General features: G+C 40.4%; 1 protein-coding gene across 1 annotated transcript; it reads left to right on the top strand.

Annotated features, from left to right (window-relative positions):
* Positions 1-3,206: 3,206 nt before the first annotated feature.
* Positions 3,207-17,781, top strand: dipk1ab (divergent protein kinase domain 1Ab). Its single transcript, XM_008407772.3, has 5 exons — positions 3,207-4,634; positions 14,824-14,958; positions 15,045-15,152; positions 15,237-15,419; positions 15,491-17,781. The coding sequence occupies exons 1-5, from the start codon at positions 4,581-4,583 to the stop codon at positions 16,301-16,303; spliced, it is 1,293 nt and encodes a 430-aa protein (XP_008405994.2). The 5' UTR covers positions 3,207-4,580; the 3' UTR covers positions 16,304-17,781.
* The last annotated feature ends 487 nt before the right edge of the window (positions 17,782-18,268 follow it).

Raw genomic sequence — 18,268 nt, 5'->3', positions numbered from 1 at the left:
TTTTGTTTATTTGTTTTTGGCCTACCTTTGACTACTTTGACCCGGAGTGTTTGGACACCTGGGGTTTGCAAAGCGTGCCTTGTTTTGGTGAGATTTTGACTAAATTAATAAATAAATGGAAAGACTCAAGCCATGTTTGCCTTGCAGGACTAAATGCTCTGCAGATGCTCCATTTTACACCCCAAAGCTGTCATGTCACCAAATAATCAGCACAGCATAGAATGAGCTTCTCTGCTGGGACACAGACTGCTCCTTTGATTCCAGTTGATCAGAACCCGATTTGATCGCAGGTTTAATCGGCCTGTGCTATTATTATTATTGCTTCGCCACACATCCCTGCTGCCTCCCAGGCTATTTGTGGCTTCTTTCTTCTGCTGTGTGACTCGTTCTTTCTCTACATCCACCTTCGTCCCGCAGGCTGATCACATGTAAAGAATAATGACAAAAAAAAAGACCAAAACAAAAATCAGATAGTTTTGAAAGCAGACAAAATGGAGGTGATTTTAAAGCAGGGGAAAGAGAGGAGTTTGTTTTCAGAACAGATTTGATATCATGCAGTATTGTGTAAGAGAATAGCTGAAACTGAATGAAAGAAGAACAGTGTTTTGTAGAACGATCCAGCATCTGGTTCAGATAGTTTTTTTTCTCCGGAGCTAACCGGATAGCTGACGCCATTCATCCCACAGAGTGCACGAGCTGCACTATATTCACACGCTCACCACCAAACAAGTTTATTCATTTCAGCCAGAAACTTGGCGCTGCTGATGAAAAGAGTTTTGCTTCTGCTGCCGTGTTTGTGCTCTAAGTCCTTCTGTGTATTACAGGTCTTCATTTGCAAAACACTCCGCAGTAGGAGAGCAGAAATATGAGTGGGTCGTCCTTGATAATATTTAACTCTGCAGGCTGACAGAGAAAACATTAGTCATCGCATTTACATAAAGTACGCTCAAAGTCATGCTATCGCGCCATCTGGGATGCAGTTTTAAGCCTGGGCTGCATATTTTCAGAGACGCTGCAGAGTAAAAGTGCTTCACTGTGCGAGATGTGAGAGTTTCTCTGAGGGAGACACATCAGGGGATTCTCCATCTGGAAGAAATGACACGAGTAAACCAGTACTACCAGACTGTACTGGTGTGTATGGTACTTCTCTATAGAAATCACTCAAATAGATTAGATCAACATGTTTCAATAATGAGCTAATTCATCTCAGGCCGTTCAGGCACGAACAGGCTCCTGCTGAGGCTACAGTCCGCCACCTTGTGGTGGCTGAGGTACACAGCAATTTAAATTCACCGTTCTCTGCAGCAAAGATGGAGCCATTTTAATCCCGTGTGGATCACTGATATTCCACAATAAATTCAAACTTGTGCTGCTGACTCAATTAAAGGGGCAGTACTGTGTAAAACTGACTTTTTTGAGCTGTAAATCATGTTATAATGTTATTCCCTCATCAGAAACAAACCTGGAATGTTGCCTTGATTCTTTCATGCATGTTTGAGAAGTACTTTAATCTCCCATGGCAACCATTCTGCTGTGCAAAACGTCTTGATGGGCCTAGCTCCGCCTTTGAAACGCAGCTCCTCTGAGCTTCCACCTCACAGAGCAGCCCAGACCAGCCAGCAGCAATTAGCAAACACCTAGTGGAGCTGTGTGTCTGCTGAGCTCATGAGAGGAGCTAAAAGGTTTGTAGAGGAGGTTAATGTCCGACTTCCTGAAAGTGGAGTTTCAGAGCGAGCAGAAGTTTTTAAAGAGGAAGTCAAATTTCTTTTACATCATAATTGATTTATACGGCATTTTTATAGCAACTGAAGGTTACATAGTTACTGTTGTGAAATGAGACTACGTGCCTGGAAAATACATATATTTCAGTTATGTGAAATATTTCAGTAATAATAAAAATAACAATGTGAGTGCTTTTACTGCTCAAACTCTATGTCAAAATATGTGTTTTATTACAGATATTGATGCTGTGAAACAGAAATCCTTTTACCTAATGAATCAAATTTAGGAAACGACGCTGTTGATGTTTTCTAGACAGAGAATTGTACCGCAAGCGTTAGAAATCTTTTTTATATCGTATTAGATTTGATTAAATGATTTAATCACAGCTGACATCAAATCAAACAATACAGTCTGTCATTCTCAGTGTTTCCTCTGCACTGCTGCTGTTTGCTAGTTCTCTTATGAAACATTTTTCATCTACCCACTCAAAGCTTCAGGGTACTCAGCGTTACAGCATCCTTTAAATGCTCTCCAGACTCTAATTTGCTCTCTTATTAAATCCGTTTTTCTTGACAATGACACCAGGTTTGTTTCAATCCTTTTTTCTGCTGTCACTATAAGGAATGAAGCCAGGCGGCCATCCTCCAGCTCTGTTATTCTGTATAAATCCTTTTTCTTTGTGCAATTAACTTCCTTCTCCAATCAGCAAAAACAAATTGCTCTGTTGTGATCAATGATAGGAACAGTGCCGATCAGATAAAGGACTGTATAGCACATTTCATTGGTCCAGTGGCTTCAGATGGAGTCTTACTGTGCATATAAATGTTGATTTATTAGATACCAGATAAATGATTCCATTCAACTACTGATTTTTATGGAAAAAATGTCAAAATAAAAGATGTTTTTAATATGGTGTGTTGGTTTCTTTACACATATGGACCACTTTGTGTCAGTCCATCAGAAAAATAAATTGCAATAAAATACATTTAAATTTGTGATTGTATCTTGACAAAATGGGGAAATGGGTCAGTTTCATACTATTTCATTCAAAAAAATAATAAAAGCTCCGTTAAACTAAAAAGTTGTTGCTGCAGATTTTCTTCTATCTTCGATTGATCAGCTGATATTTTTAGCCCTCTGCCTCGCTCATTCTCTACCTCTGCAGTCAGATGAAGAGGCAGCTGGTGAGACTGAACCAGAACCAGGCTGCAGGTCCAGATGGTGTCAGTTTCAGGGTCCTGCAGAACTGTTACAGACCCACTATGTGGGGTTCTGAAGCACCGCTTCTGCCTCAGCCTGACTGAAAACTATCGGCCTCCTGGCCCACCTGACCAGGAGGCCTACTGCACCTACTGCAGATTGGCTATTTCATGGAGCTACAGCTGAAGACCTCATCATACAAAGCAGGCAGCACAGTGAGGATCGTGTTCTTTGATTTCTCCAGAACATTTAGCACCATTCAGCCTGATTTGCTTTGTCAGAAACTCCAAAAAGTCTCAGCTGGAGGCCTCAACAATCGCCTGGATTAAGTATCATCTGACAAACAGACCACAGTTTGTGAGATCATAAGGTTCTGTCTAACTAGAACCAGGAGAACCACAGCCAACCGTTCTCTCACCGTTTTTTTTCACTCTGTACACTTTGAACGTCCAGAACAAGTCCTAGTCCTACCACCTGTGGAAGATACATAGATGTCTCTGCTGTTGTCATGTGTATGAGTAAGGGTTAGTGACCAGGGGAGCTGGTCTGGAGGACACCAGGAGAACCGTTTCTTGCCTTGTTTTGTTTGTATGTCCATTCATGTGGTGTGTGTCCCACTGTGTCACATCATAGCATCATAGGCAGTGCAGGAAAACATTCATAGCACAGGTGGATGTTGGCATGTAGGTCACCTACAGTTAATGATTCAGCACAAAATTAAGGAGGTAGTTCATTTTTTAAAGAATCTTATGTCCGTTAGAGCATCTCTAGTGAAAACTCTCCACACAATAGGTCCTGATGCTACATTCAAAGTTTATGTCTGGATTTACTGTGTCGGGCTTCTTCTGGTGCAGAATTATAACAAATGTCTCACCTCAATGACATAAAAGTCAGATAAAGTGCGACATGTCCGTTGTGACCACAGACACTTTGAAAACTTGAAAACAACAGGAAACGTAGATTTAGCATCATATGTGGAAGTGACACAAATCAATCTTTTCAGGGATGGAAAGAGTTTAAAAAGATCTGAATTTGACCACTTAGGTTTCAATCAAAAAGTTGGATGTGGGTTGCATTTGTCTGCTGTATGAATGTAACTGTGGAGTCCTCACATAGCTGATTTTTTTCGACGGTGTGGCCTTGTGTTTAGATGGTGGCCGAAAAAGAGACTCGCCCTGGACACCATTCATGCAAGGACCGCCACTGCCAAACACTAATAATCAGACCAGAAAGGGTCTCACTAAAAATTATACTTCTTCATTTCATCTGAGTGTCTTAAAAACAATCACATAAATCTGACAGATAGATAAAAGCCAAACAGCAGCAATTGCCCCATAAAAACCACCAGCTTTATAACAGGTAACTGTCCTCGCTCTGTAATTGGTCTAAAACGCCCCCCTACATCTCTCCCCCCCGCCCCCCAGCAGAGATCATGGCCCCACATGAGGGAGCCTGGGCTGCAGTCGGCGGCGCGGCTCAGTCTGCCTCCTCCTCGCCGCGTCCCGGTTCTCATCCCCGGCGCTGCCGCCAGGATCGATCATGTTGTATCTCGGGATGTTTTCCACGGCTGGCCCGCACGATGCCGCCTGATGCGGATGCATGAGTGTGTGGCAAACTGATTCAGACCGCAGCAGATGTGAGATGCCCTTGCCTTCGCCATGGCCAAAGGTCCGTTTCCATGGGGGGTCTTAAGAAAGCCTCTGTACGTCCAGGTAAGCTCTTGGGGGAACCCCCCTCAGCCCCCGCCACACACACACACACACACACACACACACCTCTCTCTCTGCTCTGATTCGGCTCGCTGCATGAGCAGCAGTGTGTGCGCTCACCCGGGTTGTTGCATGGAGAGAAAAGAAACGAGACGATGCAGCTGATCGCGGGTAAACGCGTGGCGTGTTTTCCCGTCACATTTTGATTCTGAATGGCTGCGATTCTGCAGAATCATCTGAAGGTTTCTCCGAATGACTCATAAAGTCACTTGATGCTCGGCAGGGATCAGCCGTCCTCCTGAGCCCGCGGTTGCCGTGGCAACCACTTCCATGGTGCAGCTGGTACATCACACGTTCAAACCGGGCTGCTCTGAAAGCAGCAAAAGTTTTAAAATCACAATGCAGGTCAGGCTCTTTACACGCATCTGTTGCCAAACCTGGTAGAGAGATGAGTACAGAATCGTCCAAAAAATTACATGATTTATGGCGGCAGCATAATCTCACTTTTTCTTTTCATTTTTTTTTCATTTTTAAAAAGAATAAAACTCAAACCTTTAATTTGAGTAGTTTCATTAACTGGGTGACGTTATCTCCAGCAGAGCTGGGTAGTAACACTGGGAAAAAATACTTTTAAGAGTTGATTTACTACACAGTATTTTTTACTTCTACTTGAGTAATATTTTTATAGCATATCGCTGCTCTTAATGGAGTGAAAATTCTCAATATTCTACCCACTGTGAGTAACTTCATTGAATGAAGAAAACATAAAAGATGTACGAGATACAAACACAGGTACAGTTTCAGTCGAAGTAAGTTTTTGTCTCTATCAGAAAAACAAACCTTTTTATGATTTGGAAGATTTTATTTTGTATTCATGTTGTTTATTTGCATTTTAAAATATCGGAATTAGGACATACGCTTGCAGTTTTGTTATTTTTAAACATTAAATCAGATGTTCTGATCAGTTTCTCAGTATCTTTTAACCAGATTTCATTCTATTACTTGAGTATAATTTTGGAGGGGGGTTCTCTTATGTTCTTTTCTCTGCTGTCTGTTCCACAGTTTTTCTAGAAGTGGGTTCTTTTCATTGTTCTTTTTTTTTTAGGGAAGTTAGGTAGATAGAGTTGCAGGTTTTTAAGCTTTGTCGATATTATTTTTCTTTTTAAATCTCTGACTTTGTCCATTCAAAAGAGTTGAAAGGTCACCACTTCACATTTAGGAACATCCTCATCCATACAAAAAACATGGACCCAAAATACTGTAAGAACCATGTGCTGAAGTAGCCTAGTCTCTAAAATACAACAAAAGCAATGTAGTCATAAAGCACGTGCTTGAAGGATGCCTTTGTTGCTCCCGACATGTCTGGGGTAAAAGGTTAGGTTAGTAGACTAACTGCTGGAGATACTTTCTGCTCACAGCATTGCCATCAATGATGACTCTTTGTCGGTGCTTGGATGATACAAGTTACGGCAATATTTAAATTCCCTCTGGCATAAGAAAGGCATTTTAAAATTTTTAATTTGTTAGAATTTATTTTGGAGAACTAAAAACTGGTCCATCAGTGATTTTGTTTAAAAATATTACCTGATAAAGCTGCACAGTGTAACTTTTATAAAGATAATTTTTTTACTTATTTGTTTAAACTGTCACTATGTTGTGACAGTTTGGCATGAGACAGTTTGATGGGGCGTGGCATTTCTTCAGACAGCAATAGTAGCTCAAAGAGAAGGTGGAGGAAATTGATCTTTTCACAGACTGTCTGTCTCATATTAAACTATCATGATGTGACAGTTTTAACAAATATGTATAAAACATAATAAAAAAAAAATACAGATTGCAGCTTTAACGTGGCTTTTTTCAAAACTGAATAGATGAACTCAGCTAAAAATGTATTATTTTTTTATTATTCTTTAGCTTGCGATTATGCTACATTGGTGAAAGGCACATATGTTTTATTGATTTCAGACATATTTTCGTGGGATTTCAGTAATCTGTTAGCTGAAACCATGCTGAACGTTTTCATTCAGATCCACCCAAAGCATGTAGAATCAGAACAGGTCCAACAGAGGCGTCCACCATGAGTGTCAAACTGCTTGGAAAGCATCTTGAGGACATTCAGAGGTGTTAGCCACTCACATGCAGCATTTAAATCCAAAGTAAAAGCTCAGAGGACGATACCAATATTCAGATTCAGCCTACTGTAACTGGTTTGCTTCTTTCCTTTTTTTTTTCCTGGTTAAATACGTTCAGCTGAAGCCACTTGTGTTTTCCCCAATTTAGGCAGATTCATCTCACCTCTTGTCTGCACACACACACGCACACAAGCAACACACACACTCACACAAAAACTGTTAGAGACAAAAAACTGTCAGAAGCAGTTAAAAGAAGGAAGAGAGGCGCTCTCCAGGGACCGCTCCGAGCGCCGCTCCGTTTTCTAGGCCACAGCAGCCTTCCGGTGACAGCTCAGGAGGTGTCGTTCAGGGACCCTTTGAAGGGAAACGATTTCCACTAAAAATACAAAAACTGACTGCAACGTTACTCCTGTTCCATCTTTAGATTAAACACTCTGATTCATATCATACTGTGATTTAGATCAAGTAATTTAACCTTTTCCTCGCAGTAAAGAGATGCTTCCAACGTAGCTTCTGGGAAAGTTGCGGAGTCAAAAATAAAAACCGAAAAATAATTCTGGTTCGTTTTAGCATCAGACCATTAGTGAACAAACATCATCATGGAGCTCGGCCGACATGGCAGGCAGGTTACCGCCTGCCATGTCGTTTCAGGGTGAGATCCTGAAACGATAGCCGAAACTTTGGACATCCCAGAGAGCTCTGCTCAATCCAACACTAGAACATGGAAACCGTATGAGGACAGGGAAACTATAAGAAAGGAGAAAAACTAACTCTGCATATCACCCTGAACACACCACAGCCATGGTGAAACAAGGTGGTGGCAGCATCATGCTGTGGGAATGGGTTTTTTTTTTCCAACTGGGAATGGGAAGGTAAAGTTGATCATGGTAGATGAAAAGATGAATGGAACTCCATGTGAAAAACTTGTTGAGCATATATAAGTATTAGAATGGCCTAGTCAAAGTCTAGGCCTAAATCCAAGGGAGAATCTGAGGCAATGCTAAAGAGTTGATGTTCATAGTGATTTTCCATCCAATCTGACTGTTTCAGTCTGTTGATAACATGATTGTTCTAGTAATCAATCAATTATTCTGACAATTAATCGATTAAATTGATATTTGATTTGGTATATTTTGCAGACTTTTCACAGAACCACTTAAGCTTATTTCATACAATATTAGAAATACGACTAATGCAAATAAACATATAATTCAATTTCCTTCTTAAATAAGAAAATAAACCTTTTATTGCTGAAAATGCAGTAGCAGCACTTCATTAGTGATCACTTGATCATTTGTAGCGAAGGATTCATCTGCAGCCAAAAAAGTATTTCTACCATCAACATGTGAAAAGATTTCTGCTTGACTGAACATCAGCAGATTGTAGATCTAATCTGTTGATTCATTTTGGATTAATTGATTAATAATTGGAAAGCAAAAGTTGCTTAATAGATTTTGAAACAAGTGATGCTATTACTAAAATAGTTGAGAATTATTTCAATAACTGGTTCATCATAATTATTTTTGATTGACTATTTCAATCTTAGTTAATATTCAGTGTGGTGATGTTGTGATGAGCTTTGTGATCCTTTTTTTCTTTAAAAGTGAGGAGTTTCTATCTGATTTACTCAAATTCCTTCATCATATTGATTATTTATCTGAATCCCAAGATGATGACAGCAGTTCACTAAAGATCTGCAAAATAAGCTCCATAAACAGATATTTTCCAACATATTGCATCCAAAAATCCTAAGTTTTTCCATCAGTTCCAGCAAAAATGCAAAAACACAAAATGTTACCAGGGATTTACTCTAGTGCAAATACTTTAGTACACTGAGAATAAAACAAAACTAACTGACAAGTAACTTTTCAGCAAGATATAGGAGTTTGTTTTAAGCCAATAGTGTTTTAGGATTGTTGAAAAAATGACCAGTTCCACTGGCTGATTTTTCACTTATGGAAAAAGCGTCTTGTTATAAGTGAATAAAGTATGCATGTGGAACTAGTGCTTTAAAAATATCTATATTAAGAAATCACTGACTTAAAGAAGCTCCTACATCTTATTGAAAAGTTACTTATACATTAGTTCTGTCTGATTTCAAGTGTGGTAAGATGTTTGTACTAGAAACTAAACAAAAATTCTTTGCAGTGAATCTCCTGTGAGCTTTGAGCCCACACATAACTGAAAATATATTAACTTAATGTCACCTATCAAGCCTGTATCTTTGTGGTCAGAGCTGAGGAAGTGTCCTGTCAGCAGTGTTTGTGTTACGAAGAGCAGTTTCCCCATCACAGTGTGAGGGGAGGAGCAGAGAAAGGCGGTCCTTCCCAGACGTTTCACCTGGCTCGCACTTCTTGTTGCATAATTTACAACGGCTGTCTAATCTGTCGGTAATATTTGACAAAATGTCTCCTCCAGGCCTCTCCGTCTTTTGTTTCCAAGCCTCCTCTCATCTGCACAGCTGCCCATTAAACAGCAACCTCTGAGGGAAAGCTTTATCATCATACATAATGGATGAATGGTGGGCAAGCTGCAAAAAAAAACAAAAAAACAAGCGTTAGGACTGTAATATGTGGCTCGTGATCAGCTTTAATCTCCTCTCTGCCTCCGTAGTTCAGCATCAGGTACAGCATGTCCTCCATTCTTTGCATGTAGTTTATCTGAAGCTTCAGGGCTAGTCAAAAGAAAAAAGCTCTCTGACAGGGTGCTGTGCGTTGGTGTGGAGGAGGGAGATCATCCAGATAAAGACAGGCAGCTTTTTTTCTCTCTCTTTCTTTCCCTTCGCCCATCTCAGCATATGGTCACAGTCAGTCGCTAATTAATAGCTGTCACAGAGGCCACAATCAATATTACCTCATTAGCCATGTTTGTGTAAGTCTCTTCTCTCGCAAAGGGTCAATACAGAATCCCACAGATGGAAATGCATCAGAGAGAGCTGAAATGAAAGCCACAAAGTATCAATTAGAAGAAGCCGAGCTGTGTGTTTGTTTTCCCCACTCAGGGATATTTCCGTCAGGCTTTTTGCTGCTGATGGTCTCCCACCTACGGAAAAACTGACGCGAGGTTCGGGCAGCGCCCACTCATGTGGCCAGGGCAGTTAAATATCTATCGGGCGGTCACGGTCAGATTAGTAAGTAAGCCAATCAATACAAAAATAAATAAATAAAATAGCAGGGGGAATCTGATGGGGAAGCTTCAAAAACAGAGAGATAACACCAGATTTTTACCTTCATCTAGATCACATTATAAGCTAAAAGATGCTTGTTTTTACATCAGCTGCAATAAATAAAGGAGTTTGCTGTTTATTTGAACATGTGGAAAATGAATGTGTATCAATATGACATGAATGTTGTTGCAATCCCAGGAACCGTTTAAACAATATATATTTTTTTAATGATTTAATTTAGGATTTAGTTTATCATCAGACATTATGAGAAAATCACTAGGAGTCACTGATGATGAATACAAAGAAAATTACTTCTGATAACCAAATGGAAATGGAGAATAATGAATAAAGTTTTTATTCAACTGATTATTTGTTGAGTTTTTTTTTATACATATTTGTGAAAACTGTCACTATGTGGTGAAGGTATGTTATGAGACAAATAATCAGTGAAAAAAAGTCAAGCTCTTCCATCTGAAGAAGAGTTGGTTGGTCGGAAACAACCAATCAGAGTTGAGACCCACTACACCACAACAGAGCCTGTCATGAATGCTCATGCTAGTTAGCATAGCCACTGATGGCAGCAGATAAACGGTTTTCCTGGTACATTACATTGTTTCTCCACTATACGCATTTTTAGCAGCACCTATACAAGCATGACTGACAGCACTAAGACCCTCCTCCTCCTGGCTTTGATTGGTTGTTTTTGATGGGGAGTGGTGCATTTCTTCAGACGCCAATCTTTTCTCACAGATTATCTGTCTCGTACGTTACCATCACGACACGGTAGCACTTTTAACTAATATGTAAACACAGATTTCTGTAGAAAGCCTTGTAACGTCATGAAAAATTAATCAAATCACCTATTATGAAACAAACAATAAATATTAGACTTTATCAAATGCCATCATCAGAATTAACAAGCAAATATTCATCAAATATGTTCATTGATATCCCACTTACTACTAATGAAAATCAACTCTAAACAGGTTGGTTTCTAGCCGTGATTTAAAGGAACTCAGTGTTTTGGCAGTTTTGCAGTTTTCTGGAAGTTTGTTCCAGATTAATGGAGCATAAAAACTGAATGCTGCTTCTCCGTGTTTGGTTCTGGTTCTGCTCTGCATCCCCAGAACCAGAAGACCTGAGTGGAAATGTTCTGGTTCAAGGTACAAAAGACTTGAGTTTCTGGAGGAGGTTCTGCTTTTAGCCGGATAATGACCCAATAGCCAAAGTCGCAAGAAAATGGTTTAGATCAAAGTAATTTATGAAAGAATGGCCCTGTCAAGGTCCAGACGTACAGTAAATCCAGCTGAATATGCTGCTATGGGTTTCAGTGCCATGACCATACCAAACCTTTTCCTTAAAACTGGATGATCACAGAAGAGAATAAGTGATTAGAGGCCACTTCACAGAGAGAAATTGGATTAGTGAGTGACTTACAGAGACTGCTTGAAAGCAGATTTCTTCATTATCTGTAGTGTTAACAGCAGAAAATGGATGCAGGTTCCATTTGGAAAGAGACTCATATAACAATATAATTTAATCTGTTGTCTTAGTGTTGAAAATGATCAATTTGGATTTTTTTTGTGCTTTTTCTTCTACTAAACTGTCTAAAGTCTTTGAAAGGACAAATAGGAAAATGGAACTTGAAAACTGCATATTAGAGAAAGGAGAGCAGAATGAAGAGACGGACGACGTGTCAGATAAGAAGTGGAAGTGAAATCTGCAGAGTGTAGACGGGGGGGGGATCCATCACTGTCATGCACTGACTGCAGGACTTGTCAACAGATGGAGAGGCAGCGTTGATTTCCTCTAATGTTCTCCATTTGGAGGAAAGCCGCTGTGGATCCGGCCAGACCGGAGTCAGAAAGAGAACCAAAAGACAAGATAATGACTCTGGAGTGTCCCACATGTAAACACAACTTACAGTGAATTATTAAACATCCACTGGAATGAATACACTCTGATTCAGCTCTTCCAGCCTTCACCCAATCATGTCCTCACACACTTTTATCAATTTGTACCTTTTATTCATGCAGTCCCTTGAAAAAACATTCATATTCCCTGAACTCGTCCATGTTTTGTCACCTGTTATCGACTTTGGCATAAACGTTAATGAAGTGTGTCTCAGTGCAGCTCGGTGGGTGTTTCTATTAATATTCAGCTGTTAGGAGACAAAACTCTGCAGATAGTTTTCATCCACTATTTGATGGTTTCTGTATTGTAAAATGAACCACTTCCATTGGAGAACCATAACATGCCTTACAACCACGGTTCTGATTTACTCACACATTTCTTCTGATTCACTTTCTGACTCTGCTCTATTTACAGAAGAACTAACAACATTGACAGGAATCTGAAAGGAAGCAGCAACTCGAAATACTCAGACATGTTCCAAAGGAATAAAAAAACATCACATAATTAAATAAAGTGGAACCGAAGTCAAATTTCTTGTTTTGTGCACAAATTTGGCAAACAAAGTAAGGAGATGTTGGTTCAGAAAATTTCTACTGCCATCAAGTGGCTGAGAAAAAAAATGATTGACTACATGTTGCTGCCATTTTACTTAGAGGTTCTTAGAAGTCAACACTATGATGGAGAAGCAGAGAATATTTTAGCACTTCAATAAAAAAATTCTGAACTGTGTGCTCCTGTTTGTTAGGTAAAGTGACAATAAACTCCGAGCCAAAAGAAACTGAAATCATTACGTTAACATTGAGATTGTGCTGCTTATTTAAAAACTGCTGCAGATACAGAACTCTATGTCCTGGTCATGAGTTGTGCATATCTGCAGACTTTGCTCTATCTATTATAATCTTCAAGCTAATGTCGAAGGTCACTGCTTCTTCGGCCAATAGCATGAATCCCACTGACCCTATTGTAAAATGTTTAGATCTAAAACCAGTAACAGGATTAATAGGAAACACGAATAAGTAGCTCAGATTACAACACTGACTTAGGAAAATCAGTTAAGCAAGCCAATTATATTTAGAATTGATCAAAATGCACTATTTAAACTAACAATGAAACAAGAAATGGAAATGTGAGATATTTTGCTTTGAACATTAGTCTCCGCAGATATTTTTCTGTTTTTTCTGATTGATCCTCTAAACTTTCTGTTCAGCTGCTACTTTTTTCTTTGCTTTAATCGGTCAGAAAGATTAACATCTCCATGATCGTCTTTTGCATCAGCAGACGATACATATTTAAGGTATTTCCCAGTTTCCACATTGGGTAACAAAAACTTCATATGAACAAAAATATGTGTTATATCAGTTATACAGTATATATATATATATATATATATATATATATATATATAAAAAGCTATTGACCCTTTGCAACTACGTCACTTCATCATTCGAGGCGCCATGATGAACGTCGGAAGTGAGGAACAGGAGAATTGAACAGAGCGACTGAAATTGCTTTCCAAAGTTGTTTTTACCAGTTTATTCATGGCTTCTATTTGTTAAGAGTCAAGCTAATTTGTCTTTGAGCGTAACACACCCGTCTCATAGACAGCGGTATTTACAAAAGCTTGAAATAGCTAGCTTTGAAACAGACCCATACCATCGCCACCATATCTTTCCTCATTAAAAGTTATACAATAAAATGACAGTTTGGTTTTCACCCTTGTCTTTCTCAGCCGACCTCAACGGTCACAGGCCGCAGCCGACCGCGGCCTGTGACCATTTTTACTGTAAAATCGACTTAATAAAACCGATATTAGGTTACCGGGTGTGTGTTTTGTGACAGGTTTTACTTTACAGAAGCGCATAAGTTGACTAAGACTGTGATATCACTTATAAAGGGTCAATAAGATAAAAAAAAAAAAAAAATCAGCAGGTTCAGGGACATCTGCTGTAGATTTGCGGATGTGTTTGGGATCACTGGCCTGATGACCCAGTTTACACCCAGCCAGCTTTAACTGTCTGACAGATGGCGTCATATTTGAACACATTGGTGTACAGAGAAGTTCATTAGCTCAGTGACTGCAAATGTTCAGTCTTTTTTTTTTATTTGCTGGAACATTCTGCTCCTTGGAAACCAGTAACTGTCCAAAATATTTTCCCATTTGTAAATAATCTTTGAAAGAAAATGTCAATCTCCAGGTTGATTGACTTTGATTAAAGAACTCTATGTTTGTTTTTTGGGGAACAGAGGGATGGGTCAACAAATTGCAGATCAGATGCTGACATTAACATTGTTTGAGCACACTGTGCTTATGCAGTGTGGCTCAGTGGGAACTAGCCTGGTAAATACCAGCCCCTTCTTGTACACTTTGCTTCGTACAGAGGGCCTGGACTCTCGGCTATTGAGAAACAATTGCTTGCTGGAGGCGTGGACTCTGTCAAAGTTTTGAATTTTACCCAATCGCTATCGTTTGGCCGTTAGGTTTTGAAGCTGGAAATTGCTTGCTGTAAACAACCATCTCCCACTGTGCTGAGAGAAGAGCTGAGCCGAACAAAATGGCTATTAATGTTAATAATATCCATTTATTATTTGGAGCCAACACAGACTAAACGGCTTCGCCCACTTCCTACGCTGCCATTGCTAAAATTACAGACCGACTACAATTCTAAAACAGCACAGAAAATCGACATTATCGTTCACAACTTCTCCTTCTTTTCACTGATTGGCCCAGTTGAAATTCTACCGGACATATCCAGGTCAATGGGAGAAAGCCCAGATGAAGCAGTGAAGGGAGATGAGAATCAAGCAGTTTTCCTCCCTATCTCATTATCTCATCCTGATTTGACTCTGTGTTGCCTACCAGTCGCTTTTTGAATGTGCTCTAGTAGTAGTTATGTAAATTTAATCCATTTAACTAGAATAGATTTTGAAGCTAATAATCAAATTAACAGCGGTTTAAATCTTTGAAATTTGTCTCCAACAGGCCAGATTCTCCTACCTACACATGAAGTACCTGTTCTTCTCCTGGCTGGCTGTGTTCGTAGGAAGCTGGATTGTGTATGTGGAGTACTCGACCTATACAGAGCTCTGTCGAGGACACGACTGCAAAAATTCCATCGTGAGTACTTTCATTCCCTTCACGCACCAATCCAACCGATCAAACTGATGTGTCTATTGAGATGTGGCTCTATTCGTATTTATCAGTGTGACAAATACAGGAAAGGAGTCATCGATGGCACAGCCTGCAGCAGCCTGTGTGAGAAGGAAACACTTTACCTGGGGAAGTGCTTCACTGCCAAACCTAACAGCCAGGTTGGAGGGGAATCAATGCCTTTTTCTGCTGTCTGCTTGTTATATAACCAACTGCTCCTATAAGCACCATGTTGTTCTTTTCAGGTTTACTCAGGAAACTGGGGAGATTTACAAGGAGTCATTAAGTGCCAGATGGAGGAGGCCCCCCATTATGATCTTGGAGGCGAGATGGAGCCTAGAAAGGAGGCTGCTCCTGCTGCTTTCAACAAGCCCACCAAGGGAACCTCAGTGGAAAAGTTCAGAGAGATGATAATCAGTCACCTGAAGGTCAGGAAGGCTTTGTTCAAGTCTAGATTCAAAGCCTGGGTATGTTCTAAAGCTTATTAATTTCTCCACAGGCAAAAGTCGGGGATCAAGCCAATCTCGCAGACCTGGCAACCCAGGTATTGTCCTTTACAGATTCCAATAAAGACGGCCATATCTCGCTGCCAGAGGCTCGCTCCACGTGGGCCCTGCTGCAGCTCAACGAGTTCCTGTTGGCGCTCGTCCTGCAGGAACGAGATCACACACCCAAGCTGCTCGGCTTCTGTGGAGATCTGTACATGATGGAGAAGGTTCCGTACTCTCCCCTGTACGGCATCAGCCTGCCTTGGATCGTTGAGCTGTGGATTCCTGCCGGTCTGCGGCGCAGCATGGAGCAGTGGTTCACCCCCTCGTGGCCCCACAAGGCCAAGATCGCCATTGGCCTGCTAGAACTGGTCGAGGACATTTTCCACGGCACCTACGGAAGCTTCCTCATGTGTGATGTGAGGACTACCACCTTTGGCTACAACGAGCGGCATGACTTTAAGGTCGTGGATGCACGCTACATCATTCCTGAAGCCACCTTCCAGGAAAGAATCAGACAACAGCGCTGCGACGTAGACGAGGACTGTCTGTATGGGACCAACTGCCTCACTAGCTGCGACCTCACCAAGCATCGCTGCACACCTGAGGTCACCAGGCCAAACTTGGCAAAAGTCTGTGACACCCTTAAGAATTACATCCTAAGAGGAGCACCGTCTGACCTGAGCGATGAGCTTGAGAAACAGCTCTATGCTTGTATGGCACTGAAAGGTTCAGCAGAACAGATGGAGATTGAGCACTCCCTCATTCTGAACAACCTTAAGACTCTACTGTGGAAGAAAATCTCCCATACAAAAGACTCCTAATCAAGACACCTGGGCGTTCTTGCTTCTTTAAAACGGACAATCAGTTTCATAGTGGAAGCATTCCACTTATATTTAATATTACTTATATACATGATTTAATTATAAAGCTGTCTTTTCAGTCATTTCAATATCACCTCATGTATATTTATACCACATAGTAAACATCGAACGGTTACCGGTATCAAGTTATATCTCATCATAATAGACTAGCTTAGAAAAGGTGATTTGTTTCAGTAATTCAGTTCAAATAGTTTGACTTACTCTATACAGTTCACTGTGGCTGCGTCTCCGACTGGTAACAGGAGTCCAGTTTGAGGTGTTTGGGGCTTTGTGACATAGAAAATGGGTTCACCATGGTCATGAAAGAATGGACACAGTCAGCAACAATAATCAGGTTTAAACAATGGTCATATGGTCTCAAGAGGCACAAAGTATCCCAAGATGTATTTGCCAAACCATTATACTACCACAAGTCTGAACCACTGATGTTTTATGTTGCTTACACTAAATTCTGACCCTAGCATATGAACAATGAAGCAAGAATCAGGACTCATCAGACCAGGCAACGTCTTTCCACTCTGGTGTTGTCTGATTGTGATAGATGTGGGGGGGGGGTTTATATGTAGTTCTTCTGCTGCAGAATCTACCCTGCTCCAGGGTTTAATATGTTCCATTATCAGAAATAGTATTCTTCATTCTTTGCTTGTCACAAGTGGTTATTTGAGCTAGTGTTGCCTGTCGATCAGCTGGAGCCAGTCTATCCATTCATCGACATCTATGAGGTATTTCCATATATTGCTATTAGCTGTATAAGTTATCTTTTTTTGACCACTCTCTGTAAACTCAAGAGACGGTTGCGTATTTCAATCCATGTTTTATCATCTACAACAAATTCCTACCCTGCCATCTTAATCGGCAATTTCTGAAATACTCAAACCAGCCTGTCAGGCACCAGCCTCTGTCTGTGCCACATTCAAATTAACCCTTTTCTGCAGCTCGGATGGAACACCTCGTCTTCACCACGTCTTTATGCCTAAATGTTTGGAGTTTCTGCCATATGGTTTAATTGGGGGTTTCCAACCCTACTCCTTGAGGTCTACATTTCTACAGCTGTTAGATGCATCCCTGCTCTAACACAGCAGAATCAAATGATTGAATTACCTCTTCAGCGTGCCATCAAGTTTAGCAAAGGCCTGGTAACAAACTATTCATTTGATTCAGGCGAGTTGGAACAGGTTGGATCTAAAACTGGTACAACTGCAGATCTTGAGGAGTAGGGCTGGAAAACCATGGATTAGATGATTCAGTATTTTTGTTAACCAATTGAGCCGATGTACCCAATAAAGAGGCCGATGATTATCTTTAAAGCATTTACTTTTTCATTTTATGATTATGTTGCAGCTAATTAAAATCCAAGATGTAGTTTCTCAGAATGTCAGATTCCAAAAATCACAAAATAAAAACTTTATTACAGTAAAGTGGGCCTGATGAAAAGTATGTTCATGTACACAACATCCACTTAACATTTGCAGGCCCCGTTTTGCATACATTTCTGCATTACTGCAACAACGTGGGTTGGAGCTGATCAGCCTGTTGTTCTGCTAAGGTGTGTTTTGGCTTTATTAGTCTTCAGCCCATCTGGCATTTTATCTTCCTCGCTCTCCATCGATTTTCTGTTGAGTCAGGCCAGTTTGACAGTAATATGATGACATGGCCATTAAAGCAGGTACTTTAGCAGTGTGAGCAGCTGCCAAGTCCAAGCTGGAAAATAAAATCAGCATCTCCATTACATTTGTCAACATCAGGAAGCATGAAGTGCTCTAAATTTTTTTTGATCTAACCTTAAAATCTAATGGAGCAACACCAGCTGATGACATAGTAACTCAAATTGTCAGTGGCTGTGAAAACTTTATACTGGTCTGATAGTTTGAATTGTGTGCCTTTGCTACTAGGCCTTCATTTCCA

Source organism: Poecilia reticulata, chromosome 4, assembly GCF_904066995.2.
Source record: "Poecilia reticulata chromosome 4, P_reticulata-male-v2, whole genome shotgun sequence".
NCBI classification, from domain to species: Eukaryota; Metazoa; Chordata; class Actinopteri; order Cyprinodontiformes; family Poeciliidae; genus Poecilia; species Poecilia reticulata.
This window is presented reverse-complemented; position numbering and strand designations above follow the sequence as displayed.

Excerpts from the sequence above, each read along its gene's own strand:
- dipk1ab (XM_008407772.3), top strand. The coding sequence starts at position 4,581 with ATGGCCAAAGGTCCGTTTCCATGGGGGGTCTTAAGAAAGCCTCTGTAC. Across the intron at positions 15,153-15,236 it reads CTGCCAAACCTAACAGCCAG|GTTTACTCAGGAAACTGGGG; the intron begins GTTGGAGGGGAA and ends TGTTCTTTTCAG. Across the intron at positions 15,420-15,490 it reads TGATAATCAGTCACCTGAAG|GCAAAAGTCGGGGATCAAGC; the intron begins GTCAGGAAGGCT and ends ATTTCTCCACAG.